The sequence below is a fragment of the Citrus sinensis genome, chromosome 7 (assembly GCF_022201045.2).
Source record: "Citrus sinensis cultivar Valencia sweet orange chromosome 7, DVS_A1.0, whole genome shotgun sequence".
Classification (NCBI taxonomy): Eukaryota; Viridiplantae; Streptophyta; class Magnoliopsida; order Sapindales; family Rutaceae; genus Citrus; species Citrus sinensis.
The window spans coordinates 24,067,398-24,090,341 of NC_068562.1; the positions used below are offsets into that span (position 1 = coordinate 24,067,398).

At 33.4% G+C, this 22,944-nt stretch overlaps 3 protein-coding genes and 1 pseudogene across 4 annotated transcripts; 3 read left to right on the forward strand and 1 right to left on the reverse strand.

The window, feature by feature from the left end:
- The first annotated feature begins 2,930 nt into the window (after positions 1 to 2,930).
- LOC107176465 (LRR receptor-like serine/threonine-protein kinase EFR) lies at positions 2,931 to 4,518 on the forward strand. The gene is made up of 2 exons (XM_025100077.2): positions 2,931 to 3,511; positions 3,612 to 4,518. Exons 1-2 carry the CDS (start codon positions 2,931 to 2,933, stop codon positions 4,516 to 4,518), a joined length of 1,488 nt encoding a protein of 495 aa, XP_024955845.2.
- Positions 4,519 to 4,623: 105 nt separating this feature from the next.
- Positions 4,624 to 6,545, forward strand: LOC102613200 (probable LRR receptor-like serine/threonine-protein kinase At3g47570). Its single transcript, XM_006464941.4, has 2 exons — positions 4,624 to 5,611; positions 5,899 to 6,545. Exons 1-2 carry the CDS (start codon positions 4,624 to 4,626, stop codon positions 6,270 to 6,272), a joined length of 1,362 nt encoding a protein of 453 aa, XP_006465004.2. The 3' UTR covers positions 6,273 to 6,545.
- Positions 6,546 to 12,163: 5,618 nt separating this feature from the next.
- On the forward strand, positions 12,164 to 12,993 carry LOC112498632 (probable LRR receptor-like serine/threonine-protein kinase At3g47570; annotated as a pseudogene).
- Positions 12,994 to 21,194: 8,201 nt separating this feature from the next.
- On the reverse strand, positions 21,195 to 22,689 carry LOC102621420 (uncharacterized). Of its 2 annotated transcripts, none has more exons than XM_015528985.3 (2): positions 22,192 to 22,689; positions 21,195 to 21,869 (listed from the first exon to the last, which is right to left on the reverse strand). In XM_015528985.3, the coding sequence occupies exons 1-2, from the start codon at positions 22,460 to 22,462 to the stop codon at positions 21,289 to 21,291; spliced, it is 852 nt and encodes a 283-aa protein (XP_015384471.1). In that variant the 5' UTR covers positions 22,463 to 22,689; the 3' UTR covers positions 21,195 to 21,288. The 2 variants fall into 2 exon arrangements, with proteins under 2 accessions (XP_015384471.1, XP_015384468.1); XM_015528982.3 differs by having other exon boundaries at positions 21,195 to 21,923; positions 22,192 to 22,688.
- Between the last annotated feature and the right edge of the window lie 255 nt (positions 22,690 to 22,944).

The following is a 22,944-nucleotide window of genomic DNA, read 5'->3' on the forward strand; positions in this document are numbered from 1 at the left end:
CCTCAAAATATTCAAATTTTATCTTAGTTAATATAACTAATAAATAAAATCTCAAAATTTACATAAAAAGTTTATGAAAATGTTGATAATTGTTACTACATGTTTTTTTTAAGTAGTTTAATACTAGTGACAATTTTATATTAGATTGACATACTTTTTTTCAATTAGAATTTCTTTAAATAAATTAAAGTAATAACATTTTACCCCCTAATGTTTTTTATCTATATAGTAAATATATAATTTACTCATTTTATAAAATAAGTCACTAATTTCAATTGGAAAAAAATATAATTGAATTAAGGACATATTTAAAAATAAAATAAAAACTCTATTATAGTATAAAATTAATGAAAATATTAGGATAATTATATTAGGGACATGTATGAAAACAAAATAAAATCTCTATTATTGTCCATAATTGATAGTAAAATAAGGGGTATGAATGATTTTTTACTAAGTTTGACCGGGCTACAGCCCGGTCTAGCCTTGCTGCAGGTCCGCCACTGTTTCCCACCGCATCGAAGAATCTACTATGGGCTCTGAGAGAGAAAGTTTTTGTTTTATGCAGTGTTTTTATTATTCTATCTTCTCTTCTCCGTCTTATCTTTAAAAGAAAATGAATGTTGAATGAATGAATATATGAATGATATTTTAAGTTGTTTTAGTGGTGAAGATGCGCCAGTGCCAGTCCATGTCCACCTAAATAATGCTTCCATGATTAAGATGCTGACCTTAACTAAACCCAACAAAATTCTCCCTATGCAATGCAACGCTTGACGCTTCTTCGTTCGTGGACCACTTTGTACACGTGTGTGTGGGTCCCCTTATTCCTCACTCCCCCCACCTAACTGTGAATTTTATTTCGTCCTTTTCCCAGAACCCATCTATCCTTTTGGTTACCCATCCAACGGCTGACAATTGACGTGTGGTTGATTCATGTAATAAAAAAGTCAATTACCACCTAATTTTTATTGATTGACCGCGTATTATTGGGAGCAAAAATTTTGCATCCTAATTTTATTGACCGATGAAACAAATATTGAACAAATTTTACACCTGCCTTGGCCTTGGGTATATTTTTTATTAAATTAAATTGTACCAGTAGAAGAACAGAAAACGCACTAAACGACAAAAGATTCAATAGAGGTCTTTCCGCGTTTTGAATCCACAGCATTTTGACTTGTTTACGTCTAAATTGGTTTACCAAATGAATTTGAACAAAGGAAATTTCTTTATCAGGTTTATTCAAGGCCGCGATATATACGTGATTTGGACTAAATCCTCCTCACTGCTTCATTCAGATCTTATCTTCTCTGCCACATGTCAACATTATAGTAGTTAATTACCCATAAGTATGCGTCTATTATCATTTTTTGGATCCTATATTTTAAAAATAAAACTAGGAACATTGTTCAGTAGACATAATTGAAAATGATAAATATACAATGTGTTTGATAGTATTATTTTTAGAAATAATTTTTACTAAACATTTAGTTAAAAAGCAATATTTAAAAAAATTATAAATTTTCTTAAATAATCTCCTTAACTAAGTAAATAATTCATTAAAACATTAAACAAATTATAAAATTATATAAATACATACACAAACATACCACACATAAGTTAGTATCAGCATTAATAAAAAAAAGTTTTACATTATCATGGTTCTTACACCATAATTATCAAATTATTATAAATATTTTTTTATAACATAACAAGTTAGCTCTTAAGAGATAAAATTCTTGGTAACTACTACAATCTCGCACATAATAACATTGCTTTATAGCTAAATTTTCCTCCAATCCATTTAAACCTACAAATATTAAATAATTGTTGGGATAAAGAAAATATTTTTTGTAATTCTTTTTTTTTTTTCAATAAACAACCACACACGTTTAAGATTAATAAAACAAAATTTTACCTTATCTCTCATTTCTTTTCTATTTCTATCTCTCTTTCTCTCTGTTTATCAGTTTCTTCATCATTGTTGCTATAATATATAATAATGTTACTAATAATTCAATTCAGCTTGAAGAACCAAATCCTTCGATAATGGCGCGGGATCTGAACTTTAATGGGGACAGCTGGACTAATTCTTGAGGGTGGTCTCAACGCGGTCAATTAAAAGGTTTTCAAATAATAAAGCAACTTTGAGAGATGGTTCATTTAGATTATAAGAAAAGAAGGGAAAAAAAAAAGGATTTTAGAGAATTGAAAGAAGAAGAAGCAAAATATTAAAGAGTCTAGGAAGTGGAAAGAGAAGGCTGTGTTAATTTAGTTCGAAGGGCATAGCTACTGTACATCTTCTTGAAGGAATAAATTACAGCTTGTTTTACGAAGCGTCCAAAACAGTTAAAATAACTACCGAACACTTAAATTAACCTTTTTTTTTTTAAAATTGAAATTTCAAGAATGGTTGGCTGACTTGCAAATTCGAAAGCTAATAATCTTACCCAATTTCTTTTGGAAACGGTCTATATTAATTGTTATTATTGCGTAGTCAATAGGCCCGTCCAATCATATTCACGGCCTTGTAATTAAGATGAAGCCTCCAAAGTCTAGCTGTGCTTCGAAACTACATATTGAGGGCTCCACTACTTCAATTTTTCCATCCAAAAGCCTAAAAAAATAAAAGAAGAAAAATCTTTGTATGACTTGTTAGCATACAAACTAATTAAATTTGCCTATAAAAGCCTTCACACGAACTAGAGACGATCACCCACACATTACATTGCATTACACTTGTTTACCTTAAGAAAAATGCCTAATATTTCCATTTCCATTAGCTGCCTTGCCATTTTGATATGGTGCTTCAGCTTGTTGCTTATTAATTCTCCTAGCTTTTCTGCTGGCCAAACCAACGAGACAGATCGACTCGCATTGCTTGCCATAAAGTCACAGCTTCATGATCCATCGGGAGTCACAAGTTCATGGAACAATTCCATAAACTTGTGCGGTTGTGCCTATGGACTGGAGTGACTTGTGGCCATCGGCATCAAAGGGTAACCGAGTTAGATTTGAGCAACCAAAGGATAGGAGGCATCTTGTCTCCTTACGTTGGAAACCTCAGCTTCCTCAGGTACATCAACCTTTCGGACAACAGCTTCCATGGTGAAATTCCCCAAGAAATCGGTAATCTTCTAAGGCTTGAGAAACTAGCACTGCCCAACAATTCATTTTCGGGTACAATACCTACCAACTTGTCCCGTTGCTCTAACCTCATCCAACTTCGTGTCAGCAAAAACAAGCTCGAGGGACAAATCCCAGAAGAGATAGGGAGCTTGTTGAACCTTCAAACATTGGCCATCGACTTCAATTATTTAACAGGACAGCTCCCAGATTTCGTTGGGAATCTTTCAGCTCTTGGGATGCTACTAATTAGATGGAATTCATTGGGCGGCCAAATTCCAACTACCCTTGGCCTACTCAGAAACTTAGTTTATCTCAACGTAGCTGAAAATCAATTCTCTGGTATGTTTCCTCGTTGGATTTGTAATATCTCTTCCCTGGAGTTTATTTATCTTACAGTAAACAGATTCAGTGGAAGTTTACCATTTGACATTCTTGTCAATCTTCCAAACCTTAAAGAGCTCTATTTGACATTTTGGTAGAAACAATTTTGTCGGCTCTATTCCTGATTCATTGTCCAATGCTTCAAATCTTGAGCGCCTCGATCTTTCCGGCAATCAATTCAAAGGGAAAGTGTCAATTGATTTTAGCAGCCTTAAGAATCTATGGTGGTTAAATTTGGAGCAGAACAATCTGGGGATGGGGACAGCCAGCTCTATTCCTGATTCATTGTCCAATGCTTCAAATCTTGAGCGCCTCGATCTTTCCGGCAATCAATTCAAAGGGAAAGTGTCAATTGATTTTAGCAGCCTTAAGAATCTATGGTGGTTAAATTTGGAGCAGAACAATCTGGGGATGGGGACAGCCAATGATCTTGATTTTGTAACCCTTCTAACTAACTGTAGTAGTTTGAAAGCGCTTAGTTTGTGTGATAATCAATTCGGAGGAGAGCTGCCTCATTCGATAGCCAATCTCTCCTCAACAATGATTCAGTTTCGCATAGGAGGAAACCAAATATCTGGAACCATACCTTCTGGAATAAGAAATCTTGTCAATCTAATTGCACTTACTATAGAAGTAAACCAATTACATGGCATTATTCCTGATGGAGTTGGTGAGCTTCAACACTTACAACAATTATACATGTTTAGAAACTTTTTACAAGGGAGCATTCCCCCCAGTCTTGGTAATCTTACTAAACTAGCCGATCTTGCATTGAGCTTCAATAACTTGCAAGGCAACATACCCTCATCTCTTGGTAATTGTCAGAATTTGAAAGGCTTCGACGCCTCCCATAACAAGCTCACCGGTGCCATACCCCAACAAGTTCTCAGCATAACAACACTTTCAGTTTACCTAGCTCTTGCTCATAATCTTCTAAACGACTCTCTTCCTCTACAAGTGGGCAACCTGAAGAATCTCGTAATGTTGGACATATCTAGCAACTAATTTTCCGGTGTGATTCCTGTTACTTTAAGTACTTGTGTAAGCTTAGAATATCTTGATATTTCGAGCAATTCTTTTCATGGCGTCATTCCCTTTTCTTTAGGTTTCATGAAAAGCATTAAAGAGTTAAATGTCTCAAGCAATAATCTGTCTGGCCAGATTCCAGAATTTCTTCAAAATCTATCTTTCTTAGAATTCTTAAATCTTTCTTACAATCATTTGGAGGGTGAGGTTCCAACTAAAGGAGTTTTTAGTAATAAAACCAAAATTTCACTCCAGGTGAATGTAAAGCTTTGTGGGGGTATAGATGAATTGCATTTACTATCCTGTCCGTCTAAAGGATCGAGAAAACCAAAACTCACTCTTCTCAAAGTGTTGATTCCAGTGGTAGTGTCATGTTTGATATTATCCTCATGCCTTACTATTGTTTTTGCTCGAAGAAGGAGATCTGCACATAAATCTGTTGATACGTCACCGGCCAAAAAACAATTTCCTATGATTTCTTATGCAGAGCTAAGTAAGGCAACAAGTGAATTTGCATCGTCAAACATGATTGGTCAAGGAAGCTTTGGATCTGTGTACAAGGGGATTTTGGGTGGTGAAGAAATGATAGTTGCAGTGAAGGTGATAAATCTTAAGCAGAAAGGAGCTTTTAGGAGTTTTGTGGCTGAATGTGAAGCATTAAGAAATATTCGCCACCGAAATCTTATCAAAATCATCACTATTTGCTCCAGTATAGATTCTAAGGGGGCTGATTTCAAGGCTCTTGTTTTTGAATATATGGAAAATGGAAGTTTAGAGGATTGGTTGCACCAGAGCAATGATCATCTTGAAGTTTGCAAATTAACTCTCATTCAAAGAGTGAACATAGCCATTGATGTGGCTTCTGCAATTGAATATCTTCACCACCACTGTCAACCGCCTATAGTTCACGGAGATCTAAAACCAAGCAATGTTCTGCTAGATCATGACATGGTTGCCCATGTGGGTGACTTCGGACTAGCAAAATTTCTCTCTCGTCACCAACTTGATAGTGCTAGTAAAACTCCATCAAGCTCAATTGGGATAAAAGGAACGGTCGGCTATGTTGCTCCAGGTAAGTTTTTCATGTTATACACACACATCCCATCATTTTCTTATACGAATGTCCATCCTTTTTTAATCATATGAACAATTGCGAAAGATAAAAAGAAAAACACAAACTCCAATTCTCTGAGAAACTAATACATTAGAGTTCGTATTTTTCATTTTTGTCTCTTTTAGCACAGTTCCGATTTTTTAATTTGCAGACATCTTGATATATTTATATATTAAAAAGTTTTATGCATTTATTAGATCTTAGCATTTGTTTGGCAACTAACACAATGAATCAACATGTTTAAGAGTATGGCATGGGCAGCGAAGCATCCATGACAGGAGATGTATATAGCTTTGGAATTCTGTTACTGGAGATGTTTACCGGAAGGCGACCAACCGATGCAGCGTTTACTGAAGGACTTACTCTCCATGAATTTGTCAAGATGACTTTACCAGAAAAAGTGATAGAGATTGTTGATCCTTCACTTTTGATGGAGGTAATGGCGAACAACTCTATGATTCAAGAAGATAGAAGAGCCAGAACACAAGATTGTTTAAATGCTATAACTAGAACTGGTGTTCTCTGCTCAATGGAATCTCCATTTGAGCGGATGGAGATGAGAGATGTTGTGGCTAAGTTATGCCATACAAGGGAAACTTTTCTTGGCAGGAGGGTTTGATGTAACGGATACCGATGTTAAGTGCCTAAAGAGAAAATATTGATATGACATTGCAAAACGCTAAGCGCAAAAATATTATCTAAACAATCAATTTTAGATTTCTAAACTTCCAATGTAATTCAATACGATCGGATTGATTGGATTATGCGCAGCTCTAGAAAGAATGCAAATAATAAATTTGGCTATATAATTAGTCAAAAAAGGGAAATGAATAGAATATCAATCGTTTAATTGAACAATAATGCTATGCTTACTTAGTTTATATACTTAGTTGGGATAATTATTGATGTATTGTCAATCATTTAATGTCATGTATATAGTATTAATTGATTTATTATTAATTATAAACCTATCATCACTTAATGGATGACACATAAGATGTCATATCATTAAACATCTTAAGTAATTCAAAGTGAGTAAACATAGTACATGGACGGCAATGGGGAGGAGAGGGGAGGGGCAGGAACCGACATCCTTGTACCCATCTCCGATATTCTGCAATGTCCCCCGTCCTCTCTTCGTCCCTATCAAAATTGCTTGAGGAGATACCCGTCCCCTCTCTGAATAATAACAAGGGATCCCCAAAGGTTCTCGATTCCCGAATAACTGATACATTTTTAATTTTTAAACTTGATTTAATAATATTAAAATAAAAAAATTTAAATAAAATTAAGGTTTGATAATATATATTACATTAACATGAATTCGTTACAAAAATCACACTACAAAAAACAAGTCATCCGAATAAAGACTTAACTTTTCGACATTGCTAGCAATTGCATAGATAAGGCACCTGTTTATGTTTGATGCGAATTTTGGATCATCTGATAAGTGTAGGCTAAGCATGAGCTTTTTTAAACCAATGGCATTCATATGACGATTTAGCAGAGTTTGTTCTAAGCTTTCAAAACCCTCTTTTGTCTACTCAAAGTAGAGTTGTATGGATCAAAGCATATAGTTGGGTATGTGTGCCAGACACGTTTCCACGTTTTGGACAGTACACTAGTTTGAGCAACATGTTCGAGTCGGAGAAATGACAGGATATGATGCAATATGAGTTGTGGCAATGACGAAATCCTGTCCACATGCACATTGGGACTTGTCTTCTTCCTCTCCATAGGAGCGAGTTACTGTTAATTAAGTAGCCTTCTAGAAAGAGTATAAACAATCAAGAATTGATACGACATCGCAAAAAATAACTAAAGAGGTTTGATTGAGAAAACTTTACCGTCTGTAACTAGGCTATGTCAGCAGCATATGGCTGCTGCGTCTGGCAGTGCTCAATTTCTGGTCACCGGCGATATCCCGGGCAAGGGAGCCAGTGAGGGGTTTACAGCAAAGAGGAGAGGAGAGAGATTGAGAGATCAGAATGGAGTAGATCCGTCGAAGGGTAGCAGAGGTTTCTTTGTGAAGTCTTTTTCTGTGTTTATGAACATTAGTTTCTTGGGCTGTTGGGCCTGGGAGCTGATAGAGCAAAAGTTAAACTATTAGCACCCCTTTAAAACACTCATGAATCCCCTTTTGTACATTTTCGATTTAAGACAACTGATATTACATAAATAGAAGGAAGATGAAGCAAAGAAGAATGTTATTTGAACCGCAGGAAGACAAAAATATGAATATTATTCATACCATAATAATATACAAACATAAAAGATAACAGTATTGTTTGTGTTACAATGATGTCATTTTTATCTTCATGTTATTCGAATGATATTTTCTGGAAGCAAAATATGTTTAGTTGGGTTGAGCCAGCGCCTTTGACTGCATGTATTTGAAAAAATGAAGTGAAAACGACGACCAAGATTCATTTTCTTATTTTCTTATGTCAAACCTAGGTAGTATTATTTAGTTATTTTTTGAGATGCAATATCAATTCTTGATTGTATTAATTAGTTCTTGCTTTCTGGGCAGCAGAAAAAATAGTAAAAGCATGCTTCAAAAACAAAGCTTTATCTGTTTGAAAATTACCAAAAAAAAAAAAGAGGGCCCCATATAACTTTTTCATTAGCCTATCTTCATAAATCAATTTTATTTTTGTGTTTATCCGCTGCTTTAGGTCGAAAAACTAAACACAAAATTTATTTAAGGAAAGAATCGAGCTATTGTCATCCACAGAAAGTTCTCTCCAAACCCCTTTACACTAAATAATTTTGAAAGTAATATCATATTATCATTTCTAAACAATACCTATTTTGATTTCATAAATACCCTTAACCCCGTCTTCACGTTTCTCTTTTGTAGCAACAATTTGCATATATTGATACACACATCAAATACTCCAAGGCCTACTTGATTGATTTTAAAGAAAATTTATTTAGTTAATTATTTGAAACTGAATCTTCGGAAACATGTTTATTTAGTTGATCATCTGAATTTAAATCCTTGGAGCGTCTCATATCTCACCTCAATTCAAACAAAAAAATTTATATTTATATTATTATTAATTTCACTGGGTTTAACTTAATCCTAAAATTCACATAGAACCGAACACCAAGAAGTAGGAAATACAACAAAAGAAATTAAAAAACAAAAAAAAAACTACAAATTTATTTTCTCATTGATATATTAAGATTCATTTTAATAATAAGGAAAAAAAATTTAATCAAGACCTGATGATAAAATAGAATATATATCGATGTCGTAATGTGAACAAAATATTGATAGAATAAATAATAATCTTAGTTTGGATTTCATTAAGGTTGTACCAGAGAGTTTGAGATTCGAACTCGTAACGAAATACAAAACATGGTTTCGTTGACTGACTTGTCACATTATAACTAGAGAAAAATGTACTCTACTGATATCGATAAAATAGACGTCAACCTCTACTTGACTGACTTGCGCCCTCAAAAAAATACAGAATTTAATTATTTTAGATGGAAGTTTATTGTCATGCTGAATTATTAAATGTAAATGATAGAGAATAGAGGCTGTGTTCGTTTTTCAACACACATTTTTTGAAATGTTAAGAGTAGTTGGCTTGCCTTAAATTAATACTCAAAAGCTGTTCGAAAAAAATAAGAAGCTGTGAATGATTGAATTAGGCCGCTTGGGTATTGTTTTTTAATAAATGAGAATAAAATAATATTTTATAATTGTTATATTTTGAATTTCAGGTGGTTTTTTTTTTAGTTTGAAATCAGAATAGATCTGAATTTATCTGAATTCTAAATAGATTTGGATGTTTGAATCCAAATAACATATTTTTTTAATCATTAAAAATGAGTATTAAGTTTTTTTTTACTAAAAAATCTTGGTTGGTCCCCATACATCACTATGAATATATTCAAGGATCTCACGAGTATCGTGATTAACTGTACCAAACTTGACCCTTGTTTTCTTGCCTACTACACAATGCTCACAGAAATTTAATTTATAGGTTTTGGTACCTTTTAAGAGTCCGTGCCTCATCAGAGTTTGTAAAGACTTCTCGCCAGCATGTCCCAGTCGTACATGCCATAGCTTGGTGGTGTCACTGTGCGCCTTAACAACATTTGCTTCATCAGTTGCCTACTACACAATGCTTACATAAATTTAATTTACAGGTTTTGGTACCTTTTAAGAGTCCATGCCTCATCAGAGTTTGCAAAGACTTCTCGCTAGTATGTCCCAGTCGTACATGCCATAGCTTGGTGGTGTCACTGTGCACCTTAATAACATTTGCTTCATTAGTTGTACCTCCCTTTAAATAGTACAGATTGTGATGCCGAACCCCTTGCAGAATCACCATAGCCCCATGTGTAAACTTTATTGTGCCATCTTCAATGGTAACCTTGTAGCCTTTAGCTTCCAAAGCACCCACAGAAATTAGATTTTTCTTTAAACCTGGAACAAATCTAACCTCTTTGAGTTCGCTGATCATTCCATCAAACATTTTGAGCTGAATTGTTCCTATCCCCATTGTGCGACAAGGTTGATCATTCCCCAACACAACTGCACCGAATTCCAGATTATGAAAATCCGTAAACCATTCCTTAATATGACACAAATGATAGGTTGCTCCATTATCAAGTATTCACTCACTCGAATTAGCCACGTATGCTGCAGGAGTAATACTTAATGAATAATCAGAATCTTCATCTTTCCGTGCCATGTTTGCTGCTGCTGGTTTTTTCCCATCTCTATTTTGAGCCTTTGGACAATCTTTCCTCCAATGACCCTTTTCATGACAAAAGACACACTCGTCTCGAGCTATATTTCTACTTCTCAATTTGGATTGAGAATTCTTTCCACCACCCTTTTTCTTTTTGTCCATCGCCCAATCTCTACTCATCAAAGCTTTAGACGATGCTCGTTCAGAATTTTTATTATTATTCCAAATCTCCAAGTTAGTCAATTCTGTGCAAACATCTTTGAAGACGATTACACTCTTCCCATATATCAAGGTAGTCACAAAATGGCTATATTCCTCTGGTAGTGAATGTAACAGAATCATAGCCTTGACTTCATCCTTAATATCTTCATCAAAATTCTTCAAATCAACAAGTAACTTTTCAAATCTTGAGACATGATCGTGCATTGACACCCTAGGCTTCATTCGAAAACTATATATTTGGCTTATTGCATGAAGACGATTTTCAAGACTTTCAACAAGTACTTCTCCTCCAATGTACGCCACAAAGTCACTGTACACTCCTCATCTTTCACCAAGTATTTCATCTCCTTGATCAAACAATATCTGATCTGACCACAAGCTTTCTCGTTCATACGATCCCAAATTTCTTCATCATACAAGTGTATTTTATTTTTCAGAACAACATCTAGATCGATTTGAATAAGGGCATCTATAACTTCGCGCCTCCACATGCCGAAGTTGATTTTCCCATCAAATTTTTCAACATCGATCTTCTGGCCTCATATAACATGTGCTGAATAGCGATTTGACAAATCTCGCCTCCCACCTGAAGTGTCTCCTGAAATAGTCTCCGTAGATCTTTCCCCAATTCTGGAAGTTTCACCTTCTACCATTTTCTCAACGAACTATTTCCACTTGAAAAACTGTCTCTATGATGTTAATTTCACGTGAATAAATACACCAGGAAAGTTCCCCGGAGACTGGACGGGAACTCGGTCCCAATTAAAAACCAGAATCCTTAGACTCTTATCGTATACGTGAACAGTACCATATCCCCCAAGTGCGAACCGTCGGCTCTAATACCACTTGTTGTGTGCGGAATGCGGAATCAAGCGCACCAAATAATTATAGAAAAATAAAGGACACAAGAATTATGTAGTTCGGTAATTAAACCTACATCCACAGAGGCAAGAAAGAATAATTGTTTATTTAACAATTAATAGAGTACAATATTTGAGTAACGAATCTCACTTCCAAAAACCCAAATATACCCAGTACTCTCACACTCTACAAGAAAGATAAATTTCCCAGACACACTTCTCTCACTTCTCTCAAAAGCTTAGAAACTTGTAAGCTTAACAATTTTTTTGGATGCTTTACAAATGAAGAATGCATCTCTATTTAGAGCAAAAAACATTGCACTATTGCACCATCCGCTTTGCAATTTGTCAATTCTCCTATCTGTCAATTTGACAAATTTTGCCAACCTTTCTCATTTTTCCTCATTTGGTGAAGGATTGTCAAAAGCCAAATATTTTACAGCTTACAATTTGGTGCCGACTTTGAAAAACAAAAGCAATGCATGTGGCTCACTTTTCTTTTTCAACCAAAACTCTTTGACTTTTCAACACTTAGAGTGTTGATTCCAGTGGTAGTGTCGTGTTTGATATTATCCTCATGCCTTACTATTATTTATGCTCGAAGAATGAGATTTGCTCATAACTCTATGGATACATCACCGATGGAGAAATAATTTCTTATGGTTTCTTATGCAAAGCTAAGTAAGGCAACTAGTGAATTTGCATCGTCAAACATGATTGGTCAAGGAAGCTTTGGATATGTGTACAAGGGGATTTTGGGTGAAGATGAAATGATAGTTGCTGTGAAAGTGATAAATCTTAAGCAAAAAGGAGCTTTTAGGAGGTTTGTGACTGAATGTGAAGCATTAAGAAATATCCGCCATAGAAATCTTATCAAAATCATTACTATTTGCTCTAGTATAGATTTTAACGGGGTTGATTTCAAGGCTCTTGTTTTCGAATATATGGAAAACAGAAGTTTAGAGGATTGGTTGCACCAGAGCAATGATCAAGTTGAAGGTTGTAAATTAAGTCTTATTCAAAGAGTGAACATGGCCGTTGATGTTAGTTCTGCAATTGAATATCTTCACCACCACTGTCAACTAGCTATGGTTCATGGAGATCTAAAACCAAGCAATATTCTACTAGATCGTGACATGGTTTCCCATGTGGGTGACTTCGGACTGGCAAAATTTCTCTCAGCCACCACCTTGATACTTCTAATCAAACTCCATCAAGCTCAATTGGGATTAAAGGAACAGTTGGCTATGTTGCTCCAGGTAATGTTTTCATGTAACACACACATATCCCATCATTTTCTTATATGAATATGCATATTTTTTAATCATGTGAACAAAGCTGAAAAAAAAAAAACTAAAACTCCAATTCCATAAAATCTAATACATTAAAGTTCTTGCTATTTCTTTTTATCTTTTAGCTCTGTTCACACTTTTTAAAATGTGGACATCTTGATATATTTATTTATTTAAAAAGTATTATAGATTTATTAGATCTTAGCATTCATTTGGCACCTAACACAATGAATCAATATGTTTAAGAGTATGGTATGTGTTTAGGGAATGAAATAGGGTGACTAAGATAAAGGTGTTTGCTCATACATTATCGTACTCTCCTCAAAGTAAAAGTGAGCAAATGGTTGAGCAGATCACCTCAATTAAGATATTATTGCTCACCTCGACTAGAATAATATGTAGTGACCTCGAGCACATCACCTCGACCAAAATGTTATTGGTCACCTCGACCAAGATGTTATTGGTCACCTCAAACAAAATAAAATGTGGTGACCTCGAGCACATCACCTCGACCAGGATATTATTGCTCACCTCGACTAGAATAATATGTGGTGACCTCGAGTACATCATCTCGACCAGGATGTTATTGGTTACCTCGATCAGAATAATATGTGGTGACTTCGAGCACATTTCCTCGACCAGGATGTTATTGGTCACCTCGACCAGGAAGTTACCAGGAAGCACGATTCAGTCAAAACATTTTCTCCGAAATATTAGGGACCATATTCTTAGTGGGCTGAAAATTAGTAGTTTTCTTGAGAATTCTAGGGGAGAGGATAAAAATCGCTATAGTTTCCTATAAAAACCCTAGGAAGGGGAAGGAAAAAGGGGGGATTCTTCTAGCTTTCTCTCTCTCTGGGTAACTGAACCCATTAGACCTTTTTCTCTATCTACCACTGGAAAATTTCTCTTCTGCTTATGATTTCTTTAAGATTAATTATTTTCCTTTAAATTTACTTAAAAGCTTTTTTGTTTAAAGCAATCATAATTAAGCCACATGAATTGTGGTATGGATTTTTCCAAGTAAGACCCAAATCGCTAACTTGATCATCGAAGGGTTCTCGCCGGAAAAACTTCCAGCACCTCCTGACTGTTGGTTGTGCTCACAGGCTCACAAGTTATCTGCTCATGGATCGTCTGCTCATGAATTGTCTGCTCATGGGTTGTTTGCTCATGGATTGTCTGCTCATAGGTTGTCTGCTCATGGGTTGTCTGCTCATGGGTTGTCTGCTCATGGATTGTCTGCTCATGGATTGTTTGCTCATGGATTGTCTGCTCATAGGTTGTTTGCTCATGGATCGTCTGCTCATGAGTTCTCTGCTCATGGATCGTCTGCTCATGGATCATCTGCTCATGGATTGTCTGCTCATGGGTTATCTGCTCATGGATCCTCTGTTCATGGATCATCTACTTATGGATTGTCTGCTCATGGGTTATCTGCTCATGGATCGTCTGCTCATGGATTGTCTGCTCATGGATTGTTTGCTCATGGATTGTCTGCTCATAGGTTGTTTGCTCATGGATTGTCTGCTCATGAGTTCTCTGCTCATGGATCATCTGCTCATGGATTGTCTGTTTATGGGTTATCTGCTCATGGATCGTCTGTTCATGGATCATCTGCTTATGGATTGTCTGCTCATGGGTTATCTGCTCATGGATCGTCTGCTCATGGATCGTCTGCTCATGGATTATCTACTCATGGATTGTCTGCTCATGGAACATGTAACATTTAAAGAAGGACTTACTCTCCATGAATATGCTAAGATGGCTTTACCAGAAAAAGTAATGGAGATTATTGATCCTTCAATTTTGATGGACGTAATAGAGAACAACTCTAAGATTCGGGAAGATAGAAGAGCCAAATTGGAGGAGTGTTTGAATGCTATAATTAGAATTGGTGTTCTTTGCTCAATGGAATCTCCATTTGAGCGGATGGATATGAGAGATATTGTGGCTAAGTTATGCCACACAAGGGAGTCTTTTCTTGGTAGGAGGGTTTGATGTAATAGTGATGTTAAGTGCCTAACGAGGAATTAGGTCCTATTTGGTATTGACGGATTGTACCTTTTAAGTTATAGTTACGATAGAAAAAAGTTATAATTATGAAATAAAAGTTAATAATTAATATCATATAATAAATACGATTTTTAAATAATAATTTTGATAAAATTAGTAAAATATAATAAATTTTTTATTATATAAGTGTAAAATCAAATCATCTTAACTTCTATGCTATAACAATTAATGTTTGATCACTTTAATACGGTAGCCTTTAAGCTACGATTGCCTAACTTCAATGCCAAATAGGGCCTTAATCCATCTATTGTAAATCCTTTCTTCTTTCCATAAGCTAGTGAGTGTTGCATATCCAATTCGTACACTAGTGTCTTATTTTTTTTTCCCCCTAGTTGACACTCACGTCCACACGGCACAAATCACTATTTGCCCTTGGGTCCGCCGCTATGATTAGGCACAAGCAATGATCCAACCAACAAACAAGATCAAATAAACTGAATTTCAAGTTCCAAGATTAATACTAGGTAGCAAAACATGTGGAGAATTAATAAAGGAAAGGAATATAAACTTTTTGTAACCAAATGTTTTCTTATTTGATACGCAAGAGAGGTATAAATCAACACTATATACTAAAAAGTAAGTTTAAGACTTAAATTAAAGAAGTGATGAAAAGGTACAATGAACAGGTTCATTTGAAGCTATAAACACATGGGGCTAGTGACCATTACAACAGAATTCGATAAAAACAACAAATATAGGCTAGCTCAAATAAAATTTTTCAAGTTATTATTACCAGACTCATCACTACCATCAGACAGATAAACATTCAGAGATCATCAATCTTCTCCAAGATGTCTCCGTCTTTAGAGTAATAACTTTGAGCATCAATAAATGTTGTTCTCATCATTATTATTTGACACATCATACACACAAAGATCTCCAAAGATCATCAATTTTCTCCAACATGCACTTTAATATATGCTTTTCTTGGAAACTTTCTAGAGCCTCAATCTTAACTTCCTTTATGTAATGCTACCAACACGAGAGAGGAACAGACTGGCAGCAATACAGAGTTCTCTCTCCTTCAGATGCGACTTCTTATAAGAGAACTGAAACAACAGTAAGCAATATAATATATATATATATATATATATATATATATATATATATATATATATATATGGCACACACTTCCTAGCATAAAGTCTGAAGATAAAGTTGAATATAAATAGATTAACAATATACTATAACCATTATATTAATATTACTTGCATGCTTTTGGAAACATTATACTTCAAAAATGCTAAAAGTAAGTTTAGTTAAAAATTTATCCCTACTAGATCCTTTAATGAAAGTTCACTGACAATACAAGGTTAACTAACAAGTAGAAATTTAAGTATTGATTTTACATAAGATCTCATCAAGGACTTGCAGGACATAAAAAATGAATACAGCGGCATTAGAATCTCCAAAATCTAAATGGCGCCGGCTTAATTATATGATTTTCCATCACTATCTAAGGTGTCTACAAATGAAAGAATAAGTTGTTTCGTAAAACTAGCATTACATAATAGAAATCCTGTTCAGTTAAATTTTCTCAGTTACCATGAGGCCTTTTGACAAGAAAGGAATAAGCATAATGAACATAATGATTTATTAAGATATTATCATCTCACATCTTCACAACATGGGTCAAGTCTTAATTTTTTGGCATACTATTGTGCAAATTTTATTGTACTTACAAGCGCACTAATCTATTATGGTATAGATTTATGTTGACGAGTATTGATCTCATAAGGAGGTAAATTTAATTATATATAGAGTTAATTTTCTAAGTATGTATGTGAATTAGCTGGAGGTGATTTTTAAGTAGTACTAAAATTTAAATTAAAATGGCGAGAATGAATTATAGATGAAATAATGCAAATGAAGTGCCTGAATCTTTGGATTCATGTTCAACATTTCACTATGAGTTTAATTTTTTTTTAATCTCTACCATTTTTTCATACTAAATAAAAAATTAATTATTAAATAATAACAGGTAATCTTCAAATTGCAAGTAAATGTATTTTTATTTTTAATTAATTGATAAATGAAAATTTATCTTAAATTGGATAAAAAAATCCCACATTCAATAATAGGATCTTTGGATTTAATATTAATGGATAAGTAATTATGTAACAAGTAATTTGCAAGTTGTGATATTTTTTCATACTTTAAATTATTTTTTATCTAATCAACTGATAAATATTATAAGTCACCAAGAAATGAAAAAAATAATTTTGGAATTGAAATTATTATGTACTACTTTACTTTACAATTTTAATTTTTTTTAAGTTTTACATTTAGTATTAGAAATACGTATAATAGCATTAAAATAAATGTAATTAATAAGTAATGTTATTTCAATAGTACTTTACATAAAGATATTACATAAAGTCTTATAATAATTTGTGTTGTACGAATGTAATTACAAAACTATTAATACTTAAAAAATGATGATAATAGAAAGCATTATGATAGTAGTTTATATATGTTTTATTAATGCTACTATATAAGTCACAACAAATGAGAAATACTTTTATTTAAATTTTAATACAAAATTAAACTATTCATTTCACGCAATTAAATAGTGGAGGATATAACACTATAAAATGTTGGTTTGACTTTCAATATCGGTCATTAGATTGTGAGAGATTAATGGCTTAAATTTTGATTTTGTGTCAAAATTTTAAGTTAAAATATCTCAAACCATGTCTTTATAATGGAAATATGAAAACATACTAGGAATTTTTTTCTCATTTTTTCTGTTTAATATTGTTGGACATAATATTTTATTTATTTTTACCATTAATTATCATAATAAAAGTAAGGACTCTTAATAACGTAAAAATTTTATAATTACAATCAAAGATGACAATAAAATTAACCTTCATGATTCATAAACTAAAGCTAATTAGGACTACACGTTAGATATAACTTTTATGAAATTAATGAAGTGATATTTGAAAATAAAATAAAAACATGCCTGTGAAACTTAAATTTTACAAGGCTTGGATAACTTCCTATCACGTAACAAAAATATAAAAATATACAAAGAATTTTTTTTTTCATTCCTTCCCATGTAAATATTATTGGAAGTAATATTTTATTTATTGTCACTATTAATTACTGTAATAAAAGTAATGACTCTTAGTAACATAAAATTTCATAAATACAATCAAATGATATCAATAAAATAATCTTTCATGATTCATAAAGCTAATTAGGAATATATGTTGGATTTAATTTTTATGAAATTAATAAAGTGATATTCAAAATAAAATGAAAATATATAGGCCTCTAAAACTTAAATTTCCTACCATGTAAGAATATTAATTGTAAGATAATAAATTCATGGAATAGTTATGCTAAATGAGTGTTAAATATAATATATATTTCATGATCAATTATACAATGGTACTTAATAATATATAAAATAACAAGTAATTTAATATGCGATATTAAATTTTATTAAAACATGCGTGAGCAAGTATTTTTGAGTTTATTGATGTAATTATGACATTAGCTTAAATATATCTTCTTAATTCTATCGTTTATTGGTAATTAAATCATATATAAACTTTACAATTGTAACGTATTTATTTGATTTGTGTTAAATAACTTACTATTGATTTTGAAACCTTTATATAAAAAAGATCATCACATTACAAATTTAAAGTAGGGTCAAAAAGTTATTTTTTAAAAAAATGATATTCAAGTGCAATTGTTTCAAACTTCAAGGGTGGTCAAAGCCGTTTTATAAAAATTCTTTACCCCCATAAACGGTTTACAAACCGGTTACAATTGTTTTTAATTTTTTTAAAAAACTTTTTCTTTAGTACAAATGTTGTATACCATTAATTAAATCTAATGGTGTACAATTAAAACATTATTGATGCCGGAAAAAAATTATGACATCATATAGGAATCCTTCAAAGAATTGTATTGCTTCTGCTTGCACCCCTTTATTATTATTATTATTATTATTTCATGACAATTACTAAAAAGGACAATTTTTTTAAAAAAATTTGAATACATTAAAAATAACTTTATTCTTTCTTCTTTAATTATAATTCATAGTAGCCATCGCTTCACACTTCACAGGATGATTAAGAACAATTATTAAGGATGGCTAGCGATGGTTGCCTACTTCTAATGATAATTAGTTAACGATGATCAATTTGGTTGAACATAAGCTAATTTCTAAATATCAACGCTAATAATTTAATTTATTTTTCGTAAGATGTTTGTCTAATCACGATTTATCATACGTTCTTATTATACATTTAACACATACAATTCATGAAATAACTCAATGAGTATGTTATTGAAAAAAAAAATCAATATTATGACATACTTAATCTTATTATCAATATTTTTTTTAATCCTTTTGCTCTTAAAAGAGCATTTGTACATGTTCGTTTGGAAATTGAAATATATTTCATTAATAATATTCTATACAAATTATATAAAAAATAATGATAATTTGAGGAAACTAAAATTACTTAACTTCACAACTGATGAAAGGGTTAAGATATGATTCTTAATGAGCTATGTCTACTTTTTCTTTTATATTTTATGTCTTTAATATTAATCTTATGATCTATTTACCCATATTCGTACTTCTCATCCATTTCATATGAAATATAATTTCTATCGCTCCTATTTCTCTTTAATATTTTTTCTTCTCTTTGTTGTTCAATCAAAAATAAAATATAATCAGTAAATTAATTGTTGAAGTTTCAATGGTTATCAAACCAAGAATCCAAAATAAACTTTGAAAAAAAAATAAAATCAAGCACCAAAACGAACAGAGGAAACTGGAAACAGAACAAAGAAAGTTGCACACAACAGCAAATTTGAAGCAAAAATTAACACGCCATTTATTGCTTAATCACTCAGAATCTGATCAAGAAACATTGTAAAACTAACGAACAAATCAAAGATCAAAGAAAATGACTTAGCAAAGAGAAAATACAAGATGACGAAACTAAGCTAACTATCGCTTAGAAAGGCAATTCTGGGTTTGTTACGGGATAACAAACTTTAACAAACTCCTTTGCCACATCGGCATCCCTTTATCACTTCATCCCTTTAACTGGATGATATTTTCACGAAAAGCCCAATAACTTCAGCAGGTTTTCGAACCGGTCCAGAAGGATTTGCAAATTAATCCATACAACATTAATTACTCAATACTTTAATCACTTGTTATCTTTTACATTAATTACTCAGTACTTTGATCACTTGTTACCTTTTTATTTAATTTATTTATTACGCACGTTATTTCTATTGAAATCTAATGAAATTTTGTCAAGTCCCTAAATTTCAAGCAATTATTTTTTAAAAATAATATTAGATCATACCCAAAAATTAATAAAAGTTAAATTACTAACATTAGCTTTAAACTAATACTTCAATATTTATAATAATCACTTGTTCTCTTAGATAATACCTGGTGAGGCCTTGTACATATTCAGAAGGAGTCGGGTGTCCCTGAGTCCCCCACCCGCCATTACTAGAAGCAGGAATAGTTGTTGAGGACGATGACGAGGTTAGACCTTCTGGACCACGGGAATACCTACTGTTTAGAGAATCACGGTTGCTTGGCCACCAGGCATGGCATGGCCTTTTTGTGGTACGTTTAGGCTAGCTGGATTTGGGGAGTCAGAATAGCTTGTTTTGAATTCTTCTCCACTTTGAGGATGGAAATTAGGACGATTTTCAGCATAGTTTGGATGCTCGAACGTACTTAGCTTACCAATATTAGGCAAATTTGTAAGTGGGGCTCAAAGGAAATCTAGGCCATGTTTGGTTTGAAGAAAGGGGAGGAGAGGAAAAGAGTAGAATGGAAGGGAAGGGAGAAGAAAGGAGTGGAGGAGAGTAGTGAAATTAGATTTCATTGTTTGGTTTGAATTATAATTAAAATATTTATCCTTTATTTTAAATATTAAACTATTTATATTAGTAATGAAATATAATCTTATATATATATAATGGTGGTCCGGCGACTTTCCGGTGATGTCCGGCGACTTTCCGACAACGTCCGACGACGTTTGGCAGAGTTCCGGAGATGTGCAGCGGCGGTCCGGCGACCTCCGGCAAAGTTCCGATGACTTTCCGGCAACATCTGGCAGAGGTCCGGTGACAATTAATTTATATTTTTATATTTTCATATTAAATAAATAAATAAGTTTATTTATTTTGTTAAGTATCTTAAATCATTTATTAAATTTAATTAATATATAATTTTTTATAATATTAAATTAATAAAATAAAACTATAAATAATAATTATTAATGGCATTAAAGAAGTTAAAAATTTAAATTTCCAACATAAGAGGAATTTAAATTCTTTGTTACTTGCTGTAGAATTCAAATTCTACATTAGGATATTAAATTTTAATGAAAATTAAATTCTTATATATTTTGTCCAAACAAACAATGGAAATAAAAATAAAATTTAAATTACCTTCCTTTCTACATTCTCTAATCCCAACCAGTCGGTTCGGGATACATGGGATAATCCAAACCAGTCGGTTTGGGAGGCATGGGGCGGAAACCATGGTTGTGAGAATTATGAGGTAGAAAATTATCCTGAGGAAAATTTGGTTGCATAGGGAAGTGATATGGCCTCGAAGGCAAAGGATGCTGATTCCGAAAACTTCTTCTGGAATTATTTCCATTACCCACTGGTGTACTTGCAGCTCTAGATATGCTAGGCTGATTTGTGCGCTTGTTTACGTGTTTACCTTTAGATTTTGTATCACCAACTCTTCCAGTATTTGTGTTTCCCATTGGTCGGCTTGCTTGAACAGGTTCATTTTCAGGGTTAAAAGTAGCGAAATCACCAGTACGAAGCAAAGATTCACCACTAGGAAGCGGGGGTCCTCCAGCTACAAGGCTCGTCCAAAGCCATACACTCTTCGCTGCTGCAACAAGTGGTGCTGATGCCTCGTGTGGTTGTGCCAAAAGAATATTATACCTCCTCATACGCAATTGATGGAGAGCATTAGAAAAATCTCTGTCTCCGGATATCAGCAGATAATTCGAGGGAGCAGGATTGTCCACTGCCCAAAATAGCATGTCAACTAAAATCTTCTTGTCACTCGCATCTTTAATACCTATTTTTTTTTTTTTTTTCATTCTTTAACAAGTCAGTTAACATCATACAACACAAGCCAAAAAGAAAAAAAAAAAAAGCTTTCAATCCATTAATTCTGAAGCAAAATCAAATATCAGGGATCGATCAATCAACAAATTAAACCAATCTTTTTTGGTATAAAATTCTACCGTCAAAGTGGAGATTCATCATCGAAGTCACATTCATAATAAAATAAATTAAAAAATTCTCAACCCAAAAAAAAAAAAATAGAGTGAAAAATGATATACCGGCGGGGACGTGATTGAGAGCAATCCCAGTACTGGAGAGCGCGTGCTGTACAGACGCGGGGATGCGATTGGTGTCGCCGTAGGCGGAGATGGAGACGGGACCACAGTAGTTCATCTTGACCAGGGCGGAGCTGATGTTCTGCGCTATCGTGTGAGGGTCACGGTTATCCGGCACCTGGCAGTTCTCTATGTCCCACCACACCGACGTCTTCGCAGTCACATACTGCTGATCCGCAGCAGACGCCATAGGCGCAGACACGGAGGCGGTCATGGTCCCGGTCTTTACCTTCTTGCTTTGTTTTGGACTTCGCGTGTAGCTTACAGAGCAATTACTGAGCAAGGGCGTTCAATCTGTCGGGCGGTGTTTTAAAGAGAAAACTTTTGTTCTGACTTACGATTTTACCCCTGATTCCTGAACGTTAAAAAAATTAGATCCTTCGTCGAATATTTGGCCGTGTTGGCAATGATATCACAATGGAGTAGTTGAAAGTGATTTCACAGGTAAATTAAAAAAAATAAAAAAGGAAAAAGAGAACTTGTAATTAGAAGTGGAAAGGATATTTGGTTTAGAAAAAGAGAAAAATTACTTTTCTGATGTCTATGTACCTTTTAATTTAGAATAAAACGATAAATATGCCTGATCAATTTGAAGGTTTTCACATATATTTCATGTATAATATATACAATGGAATAATTGTGTATATGTGAATATGTTTTTTTTTTAAAAAAAAAAAAAGGTTCTTGGAAGATAAT